General features: G+C 38.6%; 1 protein-coding gene across 1 annotated transcript in view; it reads right to left on the bottom strand.

The window, feature by feature from the left end:
• The window catches only part of ntsr1 (neurotensin receptor 1 (high affinity)), a 45,583-nt gene that overhangs the window by 13,090 nt on the left and 10,308 nt on the right, over positions 1-22,185 (bottom strand). Inside the window, exon 2 of the mRNA XM_040153675.1 lies at positions 4,265-4,466. Coding sequence (XP_040009609.1) covers positions 4,265-4,466 — 202 coding nt within the window. The remainder of the gene's footprint in view (positions 1-4,264; positions 4,467-22,185) is intronic.

Here is a 22,185-nt window from a genome sequence, read left to right as displayed (position 1 = left end):
TGGTTGGGGGGGTGGGGGAGTGGGGGGGTTGTTGGTGGTGAAAAAATGTGGAAAATGTCCCACCCATTAAACAGCTGAAATCATTTCATTTGGACAAATGGAGACCTCCTACAAGGAGTGAGTCAGGTGGGATGGGCAGAAATACTGTATGTGTCCCTAGAAACTGAATTACAATTTATAGTATATTTGAATTGCTCCACTTGAAACCTTGCCTTAAAAACTTTATTTGAATCACATGATTTGAATGTGTAATTTTTAACTTGTTGAACTTAAACTGAATTGCAAAACTGAATAGAATAAGTAGAAATTGAATGTATTGGTTTGTAACTGAATTCGAATAAACTTGAAACTTATTGTACTATTATGAAATTGATTTAATTTGCTCTGAGACTGTATTTGATCCTAGCTGATAATTCAGCTACTTCCACATTCAGTTAAAAATCGGTTTTTAATGCAATTATTCAAGTTGAGCAAGTCACATTAAAATATGAATGTTTCAAATTCAGTTTCTAGTTTCCTGCCCATATGGGATGCACCTTGCAATTGATGAAAGATTGTGAAATTTAGGCTAATAAAAGCTCTATTTGTTGGTTAAAGTTTTGCCACCTCGTACTACTCCTCTGGGTGCTGACTGATGCAGGAAGAAGAAATGGCTTTAATCATAACGGCTGACTTTTAAAAACCTTTTAATGTATTTAAATGTGGAATGTGTTGTTTTGTTTTACATTCTACAGCGTTTATGTAATTAATAAAAAAAATAGATGTTCTAACTCTATCTGGTGTGCACTAAATTACATAAATGCTCGAACCATTAAGACATACCTGCTCTCATGTAAACTATTGTAAAGGGCCTGGTTTTAAAGGAACAAGAGTCTTGCCCCGCTTGATTTGTGTATGTAAGGCTAGTACAAGTAATGCATTGACTCTGGACTTTGTCCAGGATGAGGTAAACATTCAAGAAGAAAAGGAAGACACTTAGGGCATGCAGAGGTCATTGTGTGTTTATTCTGTATACTATATGAGAATCAACCAGAGCTCGGCGCAAATGCTCCACAGCAGTGGACTTCCCTGCAGCACACAGTTTGGGTTAAACAAAGTAAATGACCACACCGCTTTGCGGTGAAAAGAAAACTGTGTTTTGGGGTATTTCCTTGAAGTCTGCGGCTATTTCTAGAAACCATGACTCACTGTGGACAGCTCGGATTAATTCTGGTTAGATCTATGGTTTTATATAGCAGGAGAGTGCTTATTAAAAGCTAATGCTGGATTCTCAAATGATGAAACAGCTGGACAAAGAAAAGCTAATTATGACAAACTGTGTTTTGAACTGGGACCCACTGAATTGGAATTATGTCACACAGACACACACACACACACGCAGACACACACACACACACACACACACACACACACACACACACACACACACACACACACACACACACACACACAAAGAGCAGGTGTAATTAAATTACATAGAAAGAGAGACTGAGAGAATTGGTTGGTTGGTGGGGGATTGAGAGGGGAAATTAATCTGTGCTCCATTCTGGTCAATATCTCACTCTGCTTTTATAATTGATGAATACAAAACGTCAGGCACATTACTGTGAAAGTTAGTCTGTCTATGTGTGATAAAGATGGCATTCACAGTCAGAGTAGGATGAGAAATCATTTCAAAATGCTTTTTCCATAATTGAAAATGCGTGGCATTATCAAACCAATTGGATTTTCACTAAAGTGCAACACTACTCATTGTGCATCAGGATAGATCTTAGCAACGACTGCTGTAAGTGGGATTATTACAGACCAACCTGGACCTGTCTGGCCACCACATTCACCTTGATCCAATTAAGCTTCAGATTCAATTTGTGATACGATGACATAGGTCAGAACAATGAGAGCAGAATCATTATAGAAAGGCATTATGTGTTTTATTACAAATGCCATAAATGCCAAGCACAGATGTGTGAGAGTTTATCACATGTCCCTTGATTACACAAGAGACCAGAGCAAAAAATACAGAAAAATATGCAGTGGCTTGTTACAGTTGAAAAGACACATTAAAATATCTACATTTACACTATATACACAATATAAAACATTCTCATACATTAAGAGTAGAGTTACTACCCAAAGAAAATCCCCTTAAAATTGTCTCATTTTGCTGGACCTTAATTCATAAACTTAATTTTTCTCCCCATAGATATTACCTATATCTAGAGTAACATAGACATGTAGTACAAGAACAAACTATTAATTTTTGAAAATGGGTTTGAACATAAAATTTATATATAAATATACACATAAACTGTCCTGTCCTACAAGTAGTGTAGGCCTGTGAAATCATCAACCTGAATGATGCCCCTCTGTAAATATGCAAATATGCCTCTGTAACTCTACTGTTATATGATTTGTGTATTAGTGGATCTCTTGGTATAACAGATAACAACACATTTAGTCTTTTAGTTATCAAGGGATTGTTATAATAAATTAAATACTTCATTCAGAATTATAGCAGGGGGTTGGCTGACTTTGTGTGTTATTTTGGCAAAAAAAAAAAAAGAAAAGAAAAAAAACGACTTTTTTTCAGAAAATAAATCAGCATGTTAAATTATAGTGTTGTTTGTCTGGGGTTTATGATGATCATCAGCTGCAGCTCATAGTTTATCCACAATTGCTTTACCACTACATCACTGACTAGATAACAGTGACGAATATGGTGGTTTTGGAGAATTTGCTCTGTTGGAATGAGTGAAGTGCAGCTCACTGAGAGTTTGATGGAGCATAGTTAATGTGTAAAGGTCTAGATATCTATAATGTGTGTGCTAGGAGGCGTCGCACTTTGCAACAGACAGGCAATCAAACAAACTATCACTGGAGGACACACGCAACATTGGCATCCGGTATTTAAAAGTAGAATGGTTTTATGTTGAGATAATGCAAACATGTAACATGAATTGTTTGTTGCCATGGCGACATGTGCAGAAGCAGCATCCTCTACAGACCAAATATTTCAGTGTTTCTGTCATTTTACATCTTCAACTGTAAAAAAAGGGACAACTTTTATGAAGCGAAACTCAGCTTTAGCCACCTGGATCTTTTGGACACTGGCAGAGTGGGTACAATGGCCTATCCAGTGTGAAATGAAGAACTGCTGCATCTTTGTTTCCACTGAAATATGGATACACAGCAACATTCTGGACATGGCCATCGAGCTGCACAGGCTAACTCACTACTGAAATGACAGGTAGTCATTGCCGTCTGGCAGGGCTTGTGGTGATACACAGTAATGTGTGTTTATATTCTCAAGGAAAGGTGCACAAATGTTGTTGTTGTGTCCAAACACTGTTCTCCGCTGGCGGAATTTATGATCATGAACTGCCTTTTTATACTATGTGTTGAGGGAGTTCACTGCCGATGTTATCTTTGCAGTCTACCTGTGAGAGCTGCACAGCGGCATCAGTGATAAACAAACAGCATTATCTCTGGTGACTTCAATCAGGCAAATTTAAAGACTGGGCATGTCAAGTTTGCTACAAGAGGCGAATATGCACTGGACCATGACTACATTCAAGTTGTTGCTGCTGACGTTAGAGTGATCACTCTTAGCCAAGACTGTGTGGTGTTTGTATGTCTGTTCTACGTTGGTCTGAGGTTCATGAGGAACAGCATGTTGATTCCCTGTTTGTATGTCCAACATATGTGTGGAAATGACAATAAACCTGAACTATATAAATAATTATAAATATAGAAAACCTATTATAATAGTGGGATATGATGTGGGCTATGTTGGAAAACATTACAAGGCACAATCTTTGAGACCCTTCAAATAACCAGCTCTCTTTCTGTATGTGTGTGTATATGTGTGTTTGTCTGTGTGTGTGTGTGTGTGTGTGTGTGTGTGTGTGTGTGTGTGTGTGTGTGTGTGTGTGTGTGTGTGTGTGTGTGCGTGCGTGTGTGTGTGTGTGGGCTTGTTTTTTTCTATATTCGGGAGGTCCTAAAACCGGGAGCCCACTATACATGTAGGGACCAAATTTCCCCACAACGTTAAATGGCTATGTGATGGTTAAGACTTCGGGTTCTGGTTAGAGGCTAGGGTTAGGGCTGAGGTATTCAGTTGTGATGTTTAAGGTCAGGGTAATGGGCTAGGGAATGCATTATGTCAATGACAGGTCCACGCGAATATAGTAAAACATGGATGTGTGTGTGTGTGTCCCAACTGTGTTTGTGCATGTATGTGTAAAGTGGGGGGATGTCAACTTACGGAGCACAAGAACTCCATGGCGAAGTGACTGAGCACGGTTTGGCTCCATTGTGACATTCAGCATGGTGGGATTTCCCCCAATGATGCAGACACGGTTGTCTTGCTCTGCCTCACGGAACATCCGCAGCAGCTGATTGGCTATGACCCCATTCAGCGTAGATATGGCCACCATTGGTACCACAAAGGACAGAAATGCGTTTACCTGTTCAGGGAGGAAAGGTAGAGGGCTGGTAAACACTGGATTTTAGAGCTGACACACTGGTGAAAGTACAGTAAACGGTATCATAACCTACAGATTTTTTTCAACTAGATGGCTCTCAACAGTAATGAGTACCCAGATAACTTTGAGGCATCACAAGACTATTAACAGCATAGAAAAGAAAAAAAAAAGTTACACAAAATGATGTTTTTTTTTAGGCTTTACACAAGATGCCACTGGTGTGTGAATGTGTGTGTGAGTGGGTGAATGATAGGCAAATAGTAAAATGTTTTGGATCAAAGTGTTGTATAAATGCAGCCACCATTTAGTTTTACCTCTGAACACCACAAAAAAAATCAGTCAAGGTTAAGGAGCAAGTGCAAATTAAGTTTAAGTTTAATTTTAAGTCAAGTTTCCATCTACATTGCACAAATTTCACCTGAATGTTTAAAAAATCAGCAAAAGAAAATATGATTGAATGCGTGCTTCCATCCACTACTGTTATGTGAATATTAGGAGTTGGGAGTTAAATGGTTGGTGGTGGTAATTCTCTCTGGTGTTGACATCTGCCAGCATTTTTGTCTCTGCAGTGAAGTACAGGCTTGAGTGTTTTACTTGTTCAAATGTGAAATGCTTCCATTGCACTTTAGCGCAATTCGTTTTTGTTGACACATCAGCTCTTCTACCTAGGCCCGACATTTCTATTAAAGTTTATTATGTGAAAATTGAAATTGGGCATAGAAACAGGTGGATGGAAACACACTTATAGAAATATGCAACCTGTGACAAGGGGTGAAAAGTAGATCTACAATAACGATTATTGCCATTATGGATTAATCTGCCAGTTATTTTCTTGATTAACTGTTTCATCTGAAAAATTTTTGAATAAAATAAAAAAAAAAATGTCCATCACAAATTCCCACAGTTTAAGCTTATATAGTCAAATTGTTTGTTTTATCCAACTAACAGTCCAAATTCCAAAGTTATTCAGTATACTATTATATAAGATAAGGAAACGTGGCAAATCTTCACCTTGAAAAGCTAGAACTTTGCGGTAAAAGTGACTCAAATGAATAATTGATTAACATAATAGTTGAGGATAATTTTACTTTCAACTGAACTCACTTCTAGACCACTAGAGGGTATCCTTCTACTGTAGCTCCGCAGAAAACTACTGTGTGGGGAAACAGAGATACATGTGTACTAAATAGACTGTAACTTTGATTTAGCTTAGTGGGACTGCTGAAGCTTCATATAAGCCAACGTTGAGTAGCCAAAGGTAAAAAGGCAGCACACACGTAGAGCTTCAGGACAAAGTTGATTAATCGCAGTTGCACCACTTTATTCCAGCGATCTCAACAAACATGCTAGTGTTTCAGCCTAGTGGCCTTCATCAGAGCAAATAAGCTTCAAATAAGCCTCAGCCAACTTTGGAGCGCTATTTTGCACAGAACGGGGGCTGTGCATTCTATCCCCAATTTCTTACAGCGTAGTCGCGTTAGAGGGGAAAAGCTTAAGGGCCAGTACAGAAAGCAAAAATAGGTACAACAACCAAGACCTAGTCATACATACATCCCTATGGGCACATCAATACTTTTTGAGACAGACTTGAAAAATCCCAAAGCTATCCTTTAATAGGTCACAACAACAGAAAAAATGTATTTTTTCCTGGTGGCTCAGTGGCTCATTTAGCCACGATGTCCCGTATTTGACTCTACATAAATAAAACTAAACATTTTGTTTCATGTCATTGATCGTGCAATTTTTTCTCTCTTTCTTTTCACTTCAGCTTTTTAAGTCAGAGGCAATGAATACTGTCATCTCAAAAATAAGTTCATTATATGCAAATACTGTGCATTATTACTTGATACCAACCGAAGTGTCGAATCATGGAAAATCCATTAGAAAATGGAAGAGTATTAGAGCAGAGAAAGTGTAAAGTGAGACACCCAGTGAGAGAGAGAATGACAGACAGAGTAAAAAGAGTGGTGGAGGAAAATGTGTGAGAGGTGAACAAGGTGACAGTACGATGAATTACAAACAGGTAAGAGAGAAAATCAGCAGTGCAGCAAAACAAATTGAATGAGTTACTTGTTGTGTTTTTCAAAACCTTTTGCAACCAATGTAATGCAGTCCTGCTTTCATTAAATTAATTTATTAGACACATGAAGCAGTAGTTTTCAACTCTTACTTTGTTTTCCCTGGTACAAAGGGATCATGAAAACATTGATTTATTGATTTCCGAGTCATGTTTTTTTTATTATTCAAAGGTGCAATTGAGAAACATCTGATGAAATTACGCTATACAAGTGCCAACTTTGATCCAATTCAAAATGAAAAGTTCTGTGCAAATGATTTTCTTCACGCTGTGATGCCTTTCTGCTGCTAGGACATGAAAGAGGGAAAATAAAGTGAAGCAGTGAGGATTAATCACAGAGAACAATGGAGTGAGGAAAGGGAAAAAACGAAAGAGAGAGGAGGAGCTGCTAGACATCAGTTATGACAGCTGACTTCCCACCACAGCTACCGTGAAACCCTGGTGAAGAAAAAAAGGAATGGATGTGTGAGGTATTCATTTGTGTAGATATTTGCTTAATCACTGTAACTCTAACAACTTTTACATCAGTTACTCCCTACAGCATTCCCTCTCCACATACTACACACACACGCACACACACTCACACTCACACACTCACACACACATACACACACACACACACACACACACACACACACACACACACACACACACACACACACACACACACACACACACACACACACACACACACACACACACACAGAGGCAGTGCTGTTGTTTTTCTAAGGGATAATCAAGGATGAAAAATGATAATGGCTTTAATGAACAGGCTGGCTGACTTCTGAGGGTCCCCTGCCTTCTAGACATTGATGACTGAAACACCAGCTGGGGCGGAAAGCAAAAAAAAAACTGAAAAGCAGCCAAAAAACTGGCAGATAATTGGGACTAAAATGCAAGGAAACTGATATATTACGGAAGAATGATTGGAGGGGACAAGGGTGAAATACAGAGAAAATAATGTGAAATTTATAACTCTGGTGAAGTTTGGAGTCTCTTATTTTGACATTTTGATTCATACAGAAGGTGTAAGCTTACAGAATCTTAAAATTAATATGTTGCCGGCTTTCAGGAACTACAGGACTATAGGAGGCTCCCTTCACTGACTGCTGCCAGAGCTTCAGCTATGTAGTATACATAAGTCCTAGCCAGTGTTGAGAACCTATTTTTCTAATTTACCTCCTTGTCACCTGAGATTTAAGACTGTTTGTAGCTCTAGTCTTTTCCGTGGGATGTGACTGAAAACGGATGGTGAGTCTATTTTCTGGCGACTTCCCACCCTGATAAAAACACCAATAAATTTTAACTTAAATAAGATACTGTTTTTTTTTTTAAAGGAGACTGAATGCACTCCACAAATGCACGCTCAACGATTAAATGATTAAATCCAAGCTCATCAAATATAGAGACAACATGTGCAAAAATCTCTGACTTAGATCTTTGCAATACTGAAATCAACAAGATACTGTTCATGTTCTTTCAAAAATTAAAATTGAGGCCTTTTATATGTACATTTGCCAAAATGCTGCATAAATATCGATTACAACTATAAGGAATATAATATGATAAGAGTCCATAGCCATGCTGGCAGCTCAGTGAAGCTGTGCTTATTGTAGGCATATTGGCACTTTGACCTAAATGCTAACGTCAGCATGCTAACATTCTCTGTGACATGCCGATGTTTAGCAGATAAACCTCACCATCAAAGTGGTGGAGTGACACTCTGACTGACATTGGCATTCTTAGGCCGCATGGCTAAAAATATTCAAATGAAACAATGAGAATGAGAATATTGCCAAGCTATTATCATTTTCAAACCTGAAAAAAGAAGGATTTGCTGTGGCTGCCAAGCACACAGTTTCAATTACCCATACACACGGATTTAAGATATACGTACATGTTGCAGTTGCTTACTGTTGTTCATACAGGATTTCGGCATCGGCACTCAGTACAGATGCTAGAACAGCCTGAAAAGACTGCGCCCCATCTTATTTTCCCAGGAAAGATTTGAGCTTTTGAGCAGCCTACGAAAGAACTTTAATGGATTGTATTTTAGATTGTATTTTAGCTCCTGCCCGTGTGTGTAGGTGTAGTTGCCCGGGTGCAAGAGTCTTCAAGTGAGAAGCATCGTGGAAGGACAGCTCAATTGATACCGTGGCTTCAAAAAGTATTAAGACCCTCCCACCTTTTGCACACTTTATTGTGTTGTAGATTTAATTTTAAATTGATAAAACTGTCTTTTTTGCCCATCAGTCTACACCCAATAATCCATAACGACAAAGTGAAAACATGTTTTTAGAAACTTCAGCACGATCTTTAAAAATTTATAAAAACATGTTTTTGCTTTGTAATCATGGTTTACTGAGTGTAGATTGATGGACAAAAATGTGTATGTGAAGGGGTCTGAATACTTTCTGAGGCCACTGTATGTGTCTCAGAGAGTTTCTGCCGTTTCCATCTCATAACCACTTTTGTCTCTTTTTTTTTGCTGGTGTTTATTCTGGAAACATAGGCTGAGATATCATTCATCTTTAAATGGGTACAGATCTATCCGATATGTCAGAGAGGATTGAAGCAACTTGGACCCAAGTGCACTTTTGAGCACTCCCTAGTTGTATGCATGCAAGTACAAACTGACTTTGAGTAGATACTGTGAGGTGCATAGGTGATTTGGGTATTTCTTGGTAGGTATCTTTTCCTCTGTGTTAAATAAAATCTTTTAAGTAATGTTGAATGCTGTAATTGTAAATGCGGGGAGCAAGGGCAACATTATTCCTTACTCTCAGCCAATTTTAATGTAGATCATTGTCTTTTAAATCAACATACCATACAGCAACACAACTTACAGATGTATTCAATTTGTCTTGTAGTTACTAGCCATACTAGTCGTGTGGCTTTAGAGATGATCATATTGGTGGGTTGGCTGGTCCACCACTGTGGTCCAAACTGAAATATCTTGACAAGTATTGGCTGGATTGCCTTGAAATTTTGTACAGACATTCAAGTTTCCTTAGCGGATGAATCCTAATGACTCTGGTGATCCCTTGACTTTTAATCTTGTGCCAGCATTACATTAAAATATCAACGTGTGTAATACTTTGGTTTATTGGCCAATTTGGTTTTGTTTACAATGAACATGTCCAGGACACCATATACAGTATATGGATTGCCCTATGTAGTCCTAGGTGTATACGATGATATTATGATATTTGCTCAACCAGAAAAATGATTTGTATTTGTTGAAAAAGGACAAACACAACAACAATAACGAAAAAAAACATGAGGATATAGATGGAACCAGAATTGGATTGTGTATCATCTGAACAAGATAGAATTATAGCACTGCTACAAACTGTATTAAGGAATGTGTTTGATTTATGGAAGAGCCCTCCATCCCAAATAGTACTCTCTCCCTGTGAGGGAGTACGCTGCCTGAGAAAGCATCAGTGGGCCAGTCATTTTCTTAATGCATGAGCTGCAGGTAACTGGCCATTGCTGTTGTACTGTACAGCCTCTATTCTGAGCTTTGGCCCATTTTTGACTTCCACAATTTACAGACTGCTTTGGAGGGATCATCCTCCTGAGAATGACATTCATACTGGATCATTATGCAGTCCAGTACCAACGTCTATTGGCAATGCAGTGCCAGCTCATCTCTTCTCCAGAGAAAGTGTTTGATTTGTTATTTTTCTACCCATGGTGCTGATTTTCTCTTAACCGCTACAAAGTGGTTTGGTTGCTTTAATTTAATCATACGTTTAACATTATAGCAATTGAAATATATTGATATTGTAGAAACAAATAAAAAAAAACCAAACAAACAAAATATAATAAAAGTGTCCCACAAGAAAGGGTGTAATTTCCACTGGAGATAGGGAGACGTGTTTACCTCACTTGTCAAGATCCTATTTTTGCCTATCTAATCTTTTACAGCTTTGCAGTTAACTCAGTTATACTCAGTATAATCTCCCTAAACTGTTAACAAATGTTGACATTCTTATCTAAATCATTCAACGATATGCTCACAAGCAATAAAGTAGTGAGCTGGGAGGAGTGATTTTTTTGGCATCCCTGATTCCAGAAGTAAAAGTTGTACTAGGTTACTCTATAGACAATGTTAAGTGGCTGAAAGTTACCTGCAGCACTTGTACAGCTGATGGGCACGAAACTCTTCTGTGGTTGGAAGTGAAAAACATCCAATCAGAGAGCTTAAAATTTTTACTTGAAAGCTATAAATGTTTAGAAAACTGACAATACAGTCTTTAACTTAAATCAATCCCTTTCAAATTGTGTGACAATTTTGGATAAATTCAGTAAGTGTGATGCTATGTTTTATTCACAATTGAAACAACAAAGCATTTTAAAATCATTGCAGCTTTGATAATGCCTCTGATTGGTTTTTTTCCATAGCAACAGCGGCCAAAGCTAGTTGGTATCATAGTGTTTAAACAATATCCTCAATGTTAGTTAACACAGAAACATGGGACACTCTCGGATCATGTAATGATCATATGGGATTTGTTAATGGCCACCGGTTTTAGTTATTTTAATTTCTTTACTTTGATATCATGTTTTATCTGTAAGTTTTCCAAAAAGGTCTAAATACTCCAATACCCATGAACCTTGACCACCATTGCTTAGGAGAAGAAGCCAATCAGAAGCAAAACCTTTTTTAGGCAAAACAAAATTTTAGGCCGTGTGATTGGATGTTTCTCTCTGAAATGCACCCGAAAGACATAGTTAACTTGTCCCCCAGTAGGGGACAGGGTTACACCTTTTGACTTTTTATCAAGGGTGATTCATTTTCTAATGCAGTTGTTTGTACTGATCATTTAACTTTGACAGTTTCATACCAATTAAATCTATAGAAAAGCTCCAACCCTGAGTCATGTAACATTGTCTATTGAGAAAATGAATAGGACTTTTAGTTGTGGAATTAGGGGTGCAGAAGATAGCTCCTCTCACTCAGCACCTATATGATCCTTCTGTTAGCAGGAAGTGCACTGTGAACCTTTTTTGCTCTGGGCTTCACTGACTCAGGCTACATTCAGTCCCCCATTAAGGGGTCAGCACTCGTCAACCTGCTTGTTAGAAGGTCAAATAGCAAGTGAAAACCATTCCCTCACACCTTTCTGACGTAAGAATTTGGGGGAGCTGCATTCTTCAATTTTTTTTACTTTCCAAAACCAATAATTCGACATGCACTCCCACTTCACGCAGTGATTGGGCCAGATATGAGGCGGCTATAAAGGAGCCACTGTTTGAACATCCCTCTCACGCTCTCTACCTCTGCCACGAGGGTATGACCAAATGCGACACTATGAATGCCTTTGAAGACAGACTGTCCATAGTGTGTGCCGTTATCCTCATTTGAGCGATTATGGTGTCTTGCATCCTCTTTACGATTTGCAGCCTTCCTTTGAGTGTGCCTATTAGGCCAGAAACACTTTTACGTCATACATGACATCAAAATGACTTGGCTGTCTCTCCCAGCTCTGAGCTGTGGATTCAAATTTGTAAAAACACCCTCTATACGACTACTAACACAAATTTACCACTTATATATTATCTATCCGCAGAACATACATCACCCAAGGTAAAATGTTTAAAATGGGATTGGGTGACACAAGACACCTGTTCACAATGCACTTTGGGTAGCACAGACAATTATTTTCATGCAACTTGGGCCTGCCAACCAGTTCACTCCCTTTGGATAGCAGTAACTGAGAAACTCTCCACTATGTTGTGCTGCACAGAATCTCTTGCCCCCATCACGCTGCGTGCTGGAAGATATTGCACAAGTTACCCTCCCAACAAAATACAAAAATCCAGTGCTATTTTCTCTAACTATCCTTCAGAAAATAATCTTTCAAAACTGGAAATCTAGAAAATCTTGTCATATCCCTCTTATCACTCACTTGATTAACCTGATTACAGAACACATCTCATAAATAGCAGCTTACAGAAAGAACAATGAAACCTCTTCTTAACCCAAAACAGAAATCACCTAAAGACCAGAACCTCGTACATAATCACAAATCCCTGCTGTGATAACCATCTTCCAGATACCACAATGCGCCCAGCCATGCGTACAAGCACATTCGCAGATATACACAAAATAGAATTTTTTTTTCTCTCTCTCCTCTTTCTCGTCCTTTCTTCCCCCTATTACTGTCTACCACACTTATTATGTAAGACTGGTGTAATTACTGTAATTATTATTATTACATAACAACATTTATGTAAATAGGAAGGGGAAGAAGAAGAAAGAAGAAAAGTACACACTCTCATCCGTTTATTTATTTATTTATTTGAGTGGCGGGTCGGCCAGAGTCCATCACAGGTTGTGACTGCATGCCCATTGGGGAAGTGGGAGTAATGACTGGTAAATAAACCCCCAAAGTGGGAGAGGAAAGAAAAAAGACGAAAAAGAGAGAAAAAAAGGTTGAAGTACAGAAAAGACTCCACACAGAATTAGCTTTCTCCTTGAGGGTTTGGGGGCTAGTAGTTGAGAGACAGAGTCCTCCCAAGGGTCTTGAGAACGACCAACATAGGAGCAAACCTGTATCACTGTACTGGAACAGAACAGAACAGAACAGAACAGAACAATCTTCCATCAGAGATTGGTGGAAGTTATTGGCTCCATAAGTAGCCAGAAAGGAGCAGCTGAAAAAAGTGCCTCCACCTCCTCTGCTTGTTTTTTGGGGTTAAAATAACATCTCCTGCTTGCATCTGAAACCAAAACTACACCCTTCTCCACATGTATGAGGATTACATAGATTTGATGAGTGGTGTGCAGTATCATCCTCACCAGCATTAGCATTTATAACGGATGTTTGTGAGTAATAATTCATCATTCATGCACTCATGGTCAACACCAGTAATGACAGTGTTATTGACAGCAGCATCCATGTTCATGAGAGAGAGACAGAGAGGAATGGGCGAGTGAGAAAACAAAGAACAATGTTATAATACAGACACCAACGAATTTAGTAATTATATCTGTCATACCTGATGTGGCAAATTACCACTGTAATATTGTTTTCAGGATGTGGATATTATGTAATTACCCTGTCTCCAATGTTGAGGGAACACCAGCTAACAGGCCATTTTAACACTAACAGTTAGTAAATCTGTTGCTGTGAAATTTCTATGGCCACATTAGATTTAAAGAGGTTATTCCATCTCTCACTAAACCTGACCCTTTGTTTGGTTGTCATTTTTACTCATACTTTCTGCATTCTGAAATATGGTGAGTAATGAATGGGGAGAGTAACAGAGAGTATCTCGAGGATGTCACTACCTGACCTTTAGCACTATCTCCGTCATCATTACCCCATTAAGCTTGTTTGTCTGCATTTGATGGGCTATAATGGTGTGCTTTTGTATGTGCACAACAGCATCCAGGTAAGCTACTTTGATATGACAAGTGGAAAACATCAGCAATGTTCACACATTTTGTTGACATGTTGACGGATCAGTTTTTCACTTTGAGGTCATTTTTTCAGTCATACCTCGGTAAGGTACCTTATGTAATATAGCACTAAGCACTCAGCAGAAAAGTATGGTAGAAGGTAATAAAAAAGAAGCTGAATTATAAAATATGAACTTTAATCTGAGATTCACCTGTTTTACTCTATTAACATTTTAAAAGTTCAGATTAATTCAAGAAGACTCTTAAGGAACTGTCATAATTGGTATTGGTTGGGGAAGTGGGGTCAGAAAAGGGGGGCAGTAATGTATTTTTTTTTTTTTTTTTTTTGGCCAAGGGGAGGGTGTAAGTTTTAGGAAAAGCAGGGGAAGGGGTTTAACGTTTGATGGCTGCATGTTTAATTTCAGATTTTTTTTTTTTTTTGCGCGACTTACTTAAAAAGAAAAAAAAAGGACTTGCATCAAAATACTGCAACATGCTCAATCAAATTTAAGTGAAAACCTTTCATATATGAGCTTTATTTTGTTAGAAACAAGACCAAAAGTTTTTGTCTTTATAAGATTTCTTAAAATAAGTAGGGCATTTCTGCCGTGATTACACAAAACTCCTTATAGTGGCTCTGAAGCTATCTGAAGCTCAGAGTCATGAATGTTTAACTATATGGCCATTGTGCTGGTGGCCTTGCCATAAATTCCTAAAGTTGTCAAGAAATGTTATAGTAGTTCCCTGTGGTTCTTTTTCTTTAGTTTTGTCCTCTTCATGTCCTAGCTCCAATTCTTCTGAACAGGTGTGAATACAATGCATGCATGTGAAAGGCCTATATGTGGAAGGCACCCCAGTGCTCCCCCTGAATGTCAAACACAAGACAGTTGAGCATCTAAGAGGTGCATTCACATGAAAAGGAACACTAACAATATGCTAAAATTGTTAAGTGTTTTGTATAATTGCCTGTACAAAAAGATTCTCAGAAAAGAATAGAAAAGAGAAGGAAACAAAATGGATTGCTGCAATTCAACAAGACATTTGGAATTCTAGTTGAAACTGGACAAGTGGTTCTATTGTAGAGATGTTGTTCTCTTTCAGATAAAATCATACCTTGGATTGCTTGTGGACTGCTCAGTGACTGTCTTGTTTGTCTTTTAATGGGAATCTACTTCTGAAGTAGCTGTGATTTGGATTTTGCTTACAAATCCTGCTTTAAAAAGGGGTGACCAGACTTTATTTAGCGTAACCTTACATTCAGAGTTTCAAAATAAATATGTTATATGTCATAATTGGTGGTAACAAGGGTTGTATCACATCAAAAGGTGTCGTCCGTGCATTCCCTCTGATTTGAAAAATTGGTGACCTGTGGACGGAGCTCTGCTTTTTAGTCATTAAACAAGACAAATGTTTTGTCCCAGCTGATGCTCAACATGATGTCTGGTGTACATGCAGTGAAGGGAGTTATTAACTGAACAAATTCCAAGTCTATAGTGGCAACAAAAAGGATATTCCTATAAATGCAACACAGATTTAATGCAAAATTATTTAAAAAATTAATGCCAAACCACAGACGTGGTTGTGCTTGGTAAAGGCTTTAGTGCTGTTCCTTTGTTGGAAGTTTGTTACGATTAAATTAACTAGACAACTAGAATAGTGCACATATGTTACTCTTACACAGTAGTTGTGGCCAGCCTGTCGGTTAACTTGCAATACATGGCACAAGCTGGAGGTGGGGGGAGGCAGTTGGCCTTTACCAATACAGGAGAAATGCAACTAACGAAAAATGTGCTTCCAGGTAACTCAAGAGATGTCTTATTTACACACTATATCCTTTAGCTAGCTTAGTCATGTTAGCCACTGATAAACTGCCATTCGGGAATCCCCTTTTTTTAATCGGAGTGTGTGACCTCCAAAACTTCACTGTGAGGACAGGATTGTGGAGTGCTGTGTTCAGTCACTGGGCCTAAGCTAGGTGTTCTACTGTTATACAGATGTAACTTGAAGAGACATTTTGGTTGTTTAAAGGTGTCTGTGACCAGAGCTGGGCTGAGTAACAATAGTAATGTAATGAATTAGTCCCCGAAGTATAATGTGTATTGTGAAGTCTTATCTACACAGCAGCAGATAAATTCTTGCTCTGCTCAGATTGTTGTTGTTTTTTTTTTTTTTTACATACCATCTAAACCTTCAGAACCTGGATGACCCTGATCTCAAGAATCAACACCAGTATGCTCATTTGCACAGACGTACATACACACGGCTGGCAGCTGCTACATTCCTACAAAGATTAGAGTGCTTGATTCAGTTTGAATAATGAAGGATGCACAGTGGGGCAGAGGATACAGGCCAACATGGCTCTTTTGATGAGATGTCATGGATGCAGCACTAGAGCAAACAATTACAGGAGATGAGAATAAACAACCTTTAAATCTTTGCCTCAGCCTTGATGCCCTACAGATTTTTTAATTACTAGATTTTTTTGTTGGAAACACTCAGTCTTTTTAATTTTTGAGGAGGGAGACAAGGAAGACAGACAAACCTGTATTTTTGTTTGTGTGTCCTTGTGTATGCCTTTCTTTCACTGTTCAGTCCGCCTGACATTTCTCTCTGTTGTTGAGTGGCATATACGCATGTGTGCTGTGTATACAGTACATGACAAGAGAGACAAACACAGATGTGATTGCACCATACACACATCTACTGACAAAAACAGTAAGAAGCGAAAGCTCAACCTGCCCCTCATACGGAGTATTTTGATCACACATTCTTTAGATGTTGTCCCCGAAACTGCTCCGCAAAAGAAGAATGGTTTGCAGACAGTTATGAGACAGGAGTCGACAGTACAAATGTGTCTTTTGAATAAACTATGTGAATTTATTGTCCTGTTAGTTACCAAACTAAGATTTTACCATAAATACCCATTACAAAGCTTGGTAGCCTTGAGAGTTTTAGTTTCCCTCCTAGACAAATGGGAAGAATGTCCAGAAACTTCAGTCAATGACTAGCATCAGTCTGGCCAGCTATTGACTTAGTAGTTAGGTCAGCAGCTACAGCATTTCACCACTACAAAAATACAGGTTATCCTGCTGTTAATGTTTCTCAACAAGACATTAGCCTGATATCTGCAGACAGCTGCTAGCTAGCTAACGTAAGCTAGTAGACACTGTCAACACTGTCCAGTTGCGTCCAGTGGCTTTACCTCTTTAAACCAGAGATCATACCTCATCAAAAACCACAAACCAAAAGTGAATATCAGTGCGCAGTCCTTTTTCAGTCCGTACCTCTAATAGATGCATCAATTAATTTACTATGAGATCTCCAGAGCCAGCTAGCCCCCTGAATCACAAAAGTACCATAAACTGCGGCAGGTGTGCATATAGAGTAACTACTCCCGTCACAGTTGACAGGACTGTCGTGACTCAAGAAAGCTAGTGTTGCCAGCTGTCATCTATGTTACTATTGACTAAAATTGCATTGCATAGTTTGTCCATCAGAGAGTCCTGATAAGTTAATCTTTTAAATGTAGAATGTCCTGTGCTGTGAATGTCTTCATCACAGTTCTTTAAAGTTGCTCTAATAAATGTTTTGTATTAACAGTGGATCAAATCAACTGACAAATGCTGCTTGAACCACAGATAACTATCCCCACCTCAGCAGTACTTCAGGTATAAATCGGTTTTTTAGTGGGTTACAGCTTCTTGTTTTGTGGGCCGCAACTTTACTGTTGTGGTTCACTCTCATCACTGTCATTTCCAGCAGCAGCATGCAGATGTTCCGATGAACCTGTTCTGTACAATACCTGTCCAGCACCAAACAGCAGACGGTCAAAGTTGGCAACCAGCTGGTGAACACAGTGGAGCTTTTAACAGATGAAGAGTCAGATATTTTCCTCAGGAGCTGGAGATGATTAGACCAGCTAAAAGGCGAGTTAATATTGGACTCGCATTCATTCACCAGTGAGTCGGAGACAAGTCTCCAAATGAATGCTGATGTTGCTCTGTGCCTGCTGGAAGGGTACATAGGCAACTGTTCAACAGCAAATCACCATGTCAGCTTAATAAGGTGATAATAGTTGTGTTTACAGCACGTTCCACTGCCTGTAAGTGGCCAAACAATAGGTTTATGTTTTACGAAAACTCTCAAATGTCATTATTAGCATCAACATAAAATAAATCCAGTTTCATCTTAATACTTTTATGTCCTTGTTAAGTAGCATTATTTGTCATGTTCATACAGCCACAGCAAACAGTGAAATTTTGTGTGAGGTATTGCCCTGTTGCACATTGTCTTTTATTGCCCATATAACTTGTAAAAAAGTTGTAAAACACAGTTTTTGTAACTTAATGCAGAACTGTACTGAGATTCTTTTGGAAAACAGTAAAAGAGAAAAGCCTTTTCAAATCCTTTTCAGAAACATGCTGGCAGTAGTCATATTGCAGGTGACAGCATCATTATCCTCCTGAGAAAGTGCGCTGATTTTCTAATTATATTCAAGTGCATATGAGTCAATTCCTCATTGTGTTCCTTACTTCATAGACAAAGAACTAATTTGTTGGAAGTGTGATGCCGTCCATCTCTATTTGCACAACTGAAACAAAGTAACCAACATTTTTTAACACACACACTCCCACAAGCTCCACCTGTCAGTGTTAAACTATTTATTACTTTGTTTCTCCTACAGAAAAATTGAATGGCAGAAAATTCAGTCTAAGTATTATTCAGTTTTATACCTCTACAGTCATATAAATTAAACTATTTTTTAAATTATTCATGTTGTTTACCAAAACCTCATACTGTATGTCATTTAGTCTGTAACCACACATTTTGTCATTCTGTCACATGGTTTCTGGACTCAATGCCATTGCTCAATAATTTAACAATTGCAGCGATGGCCGTCATTTAGACAGAAGGACATGCTGTGCATTCCTTGGAAATGTTTTATATCCTTGCTTAAGTAATAGTTCCTGAACCGTTTTATACAAGATCTTCATGATTATATAAAACCTAGTCTTTGTCTCTCGTCTCTTTCTCTCTTTCTTGTACACATTAAATTGGAATGGCCAAAGTGAGGCAATAAAACAGCTGTACTCCTCACCTTCCTATCAAATAGGAAGAGAGAAGGGAAAACACAAAGCCAATTTACCCCCAATTGGCTGAGAAACATTAAATAACCAACCCCTGACATGTTCACTCAAAACCTCTCTCACTCTGAAAACAGATTTTCTCATTCATGGTCCTTAGAAAAAAATCCACTTCGTGTTCACTGTGTGAATCTAAACCACTTCAAATCGAGGAAATGTTAGAAAATAGACAAACTAATCATATAGACAATAACTGACTAATTAAATGCATTTCTGTTCTTGGGCCTTCTTAACTACAGACTTCATAATCTTACAAATGGAATATTTTCAATAAGCAGTGAGTATGTATGGCAAGAACACCACATGGTGCATTTCAATCCTTATATTTCCTCTCTCTAAACACAAACCTTTGGCTACAGCTCAGTTTCCTTATTTGATCATGCTACACTACCTGTTTCTTGCCAGGACCCCAGAATTGATCCAATCCGGCATCACAAAGGACGGTCTAATGCTCTTATTTCAGCTTGGACGATCAAGGAGCGAGGAAGGATCCTGTAGAAGGCATGATCAAAGATACACAAGACCATCCTTAACAAAAGTAGTTATTGGAAATCTGTTAGTGATTGGATGTTGCAGCTGTTTCTGTATCATGGACAATATTAAAGTCAGGAAGAGCGATCAGCGTCATTTCCATTCAGTCGCATGATGGTGAAAATCCCAGTACTTCAGGTAGAAACTGTTTTAGGTTACTAAAGGCTTTTAGGCTACTAAATTATTTCTACAAATTTGGAGACATATTCTTCACATCTCTGCTGGATTAATAAAAAATAGCAATAAAAGCAGATACAAATAAATAAGAAGCAAATCTGTTTCTTTTTCAGTTTTAAAAAACACGCTGCAAATAGGAATGTATAAGTATAAATACTGATTACAGCTTTTGTGTGTGTGAATGTGCAGATACTTGTAAAACAAAGTATTTTCAGAGAAAACATGGAGAGACTAATATTTCACATTCTGTTTTGTCATGTGGGAGGACATCATTAAAGAAAAATATCGGGCTGGCAGTGGTTAACTGTGCGCCCTTAATATTATTTGGACAGAACATGACAATATTAACATGACATGACATTATTTTTGCAAATATAAAGGCAGAATGAAGGCATCAAGAGACACTACACAGCTGTTAAAGCCAAGTGACAACTGATCCAGCCGTGTCTCCGTCATCAGAAACTGACATCGCTTCGGATGACAGTCCAGGGGAGAGACCTCTCAGTTCACTAAAAATGTGTTTCCTCGGGTTCTCTTTCTTCACATCTTTTCCTGCACCTCTCCCTCTCTCCTCAGCGGGAGCCACTGAGGCGTGATGAAGACACGCAAGTGAGGGAAACATGGATGCAACGAATGCAATTGATGATGTGCAGATATGACTTGTGTTGACATTTTGACTTGTCAGAGACAGGGGTAAGTAATAGCATTAACAGCGGCTGCACTCCATCTTCATGTCCGTTCGAGGTAGGGGTGGACAATAGGTCGAATATACTCAATGCATTGTGGCTTGTTTTACGTGGGATGTAGTAAATAACTATATTGCACACATCAAGTACAAATTGTAACATAATTTTCTTTTAAGCCTCCAGCATGAGACTCTCTGTCACGGCTCTCTCCCTCTAACAGACACACACACAAAAAAAACTCACATAAATACTTGACACGCTCTTGTCCGCCCATCCAGACCACTCTCCTGGACAAGTGTGTGTGAGGCATATAGCAGAGATGCGTGCTTTGTACACGTATCTCAAGAGCTTGAGAGAGCAAAAGAAGTGACGCGCCAAAGCAAAGTTTAGATAAGTTAATTTTGGAAATGGTAATAGTAGATGGAGACGGACAAATCGGTTCCGAAAAGAAACAGCACTGGCTCCGTCGTCTGGCAGGGTTTGTGTATCACAAGGAGGATGTGGAACAAACAATGGTTATCTGCAAAATGTGCAGCAAAATCATTGCCACTAAAGGTTGCAGTACCACAAATTTCCACCATTTGAAATGCCACCAACTGCAAAACGAAGAATGCCTGAAACTCCACCAACACCAAATAAAACGCAATAATGGATATAATCAAGATTGTCGGAATGCAGACATATGTTCTCCTCATCATACTAGTGTGACTGTATGCATCAAAAGGTTAAAATGAGCATTTATGAAGTGCTTTAGAGGAAATTTCAAAATATAAAATAATATGTGGCTAAATGGACTTCATGACTTTTTCAGCTCTCAGTGTAATTTTAGCTCCACGGTCCGGGAATATAACCACATGCTAGTGTTTATTGCAATCTCTCACATAATGTTTTATGTACTGTAATTGCTTCTATTTCCGTATGGAGTGAGATGACTCGTCCTTAAAATAGTCCCATGCATAATCCGCCATTGCAGTTAGCTTTTTCCTCAGCAGCACCTCCTCACTTTCCTCAGAAGACAGTATGAGTACAGTGAAACTCAGCCTCACACATGTAAACAAACCAGTGTGTCGGGATGAATATGCAGGGTCCAGGGTTAGATCAGCCAGCTAGTTGACATGTATGTACTATAGATCCCTATAAATTAGCATAATGGCCATTCCAGGCAGCTAAATCTGTGTTTATTTTGGGTCAGATTCAGAGACAGGAGATTGAAATGATTCAGTGTTTCTGAACTTATTGATATTCGTTTGGCCAGTTCATCATTTAATAACCCAGGTTATGAGTGGATTGCCTCATAATTTGAATATAGACTCAAGACCTCACCTCAAAATACAACTGGAGTCAAATGTGACTGGAAATTAGTCCAATATATAATTATAACGTGTCTCTTGTTAAATAAATCAAGACTCTCCTGCTCTTCCAGGCAATTATTTTATCCATGTTACCAATTTAAATGGGAGATGACGGATCACGAAAGTAAAATATTTCAGATGAATGATCAAAGTTGTTTTGTCCTTCATTTGTTGATCAGACCCACAGTTAACACAGATCCTATAACTTGCACCTGAGTTCCATCATTTGTCACTGTATATAACAGCCTGATCAGCTGCAGCCGAACATAAAAGGATGTGTTGGGCTGAAAAGAGATCTGCGAAGGCCGATCTCCTGTATC

Source organism: Xiphias gladius, chromosome 18, assembly GCF_016859285.1.
Source record: "Xiphias gladius isolate SHS-SW01 ecotype Sanya breed wild chromosome 18, ASM1685928v1, whole genome shotgun sequence".
Taxonomy (NCBI): domain Eukaryota; kingdom Metazoa; phylum Chordata; class Actinopteri; order Istiophoriformes; family Xiphiidae; genus Xiphias; species Xiphias gladius.
This window is presented reverse-complemented; position numbering and strand designations above follow the sequence as displayed.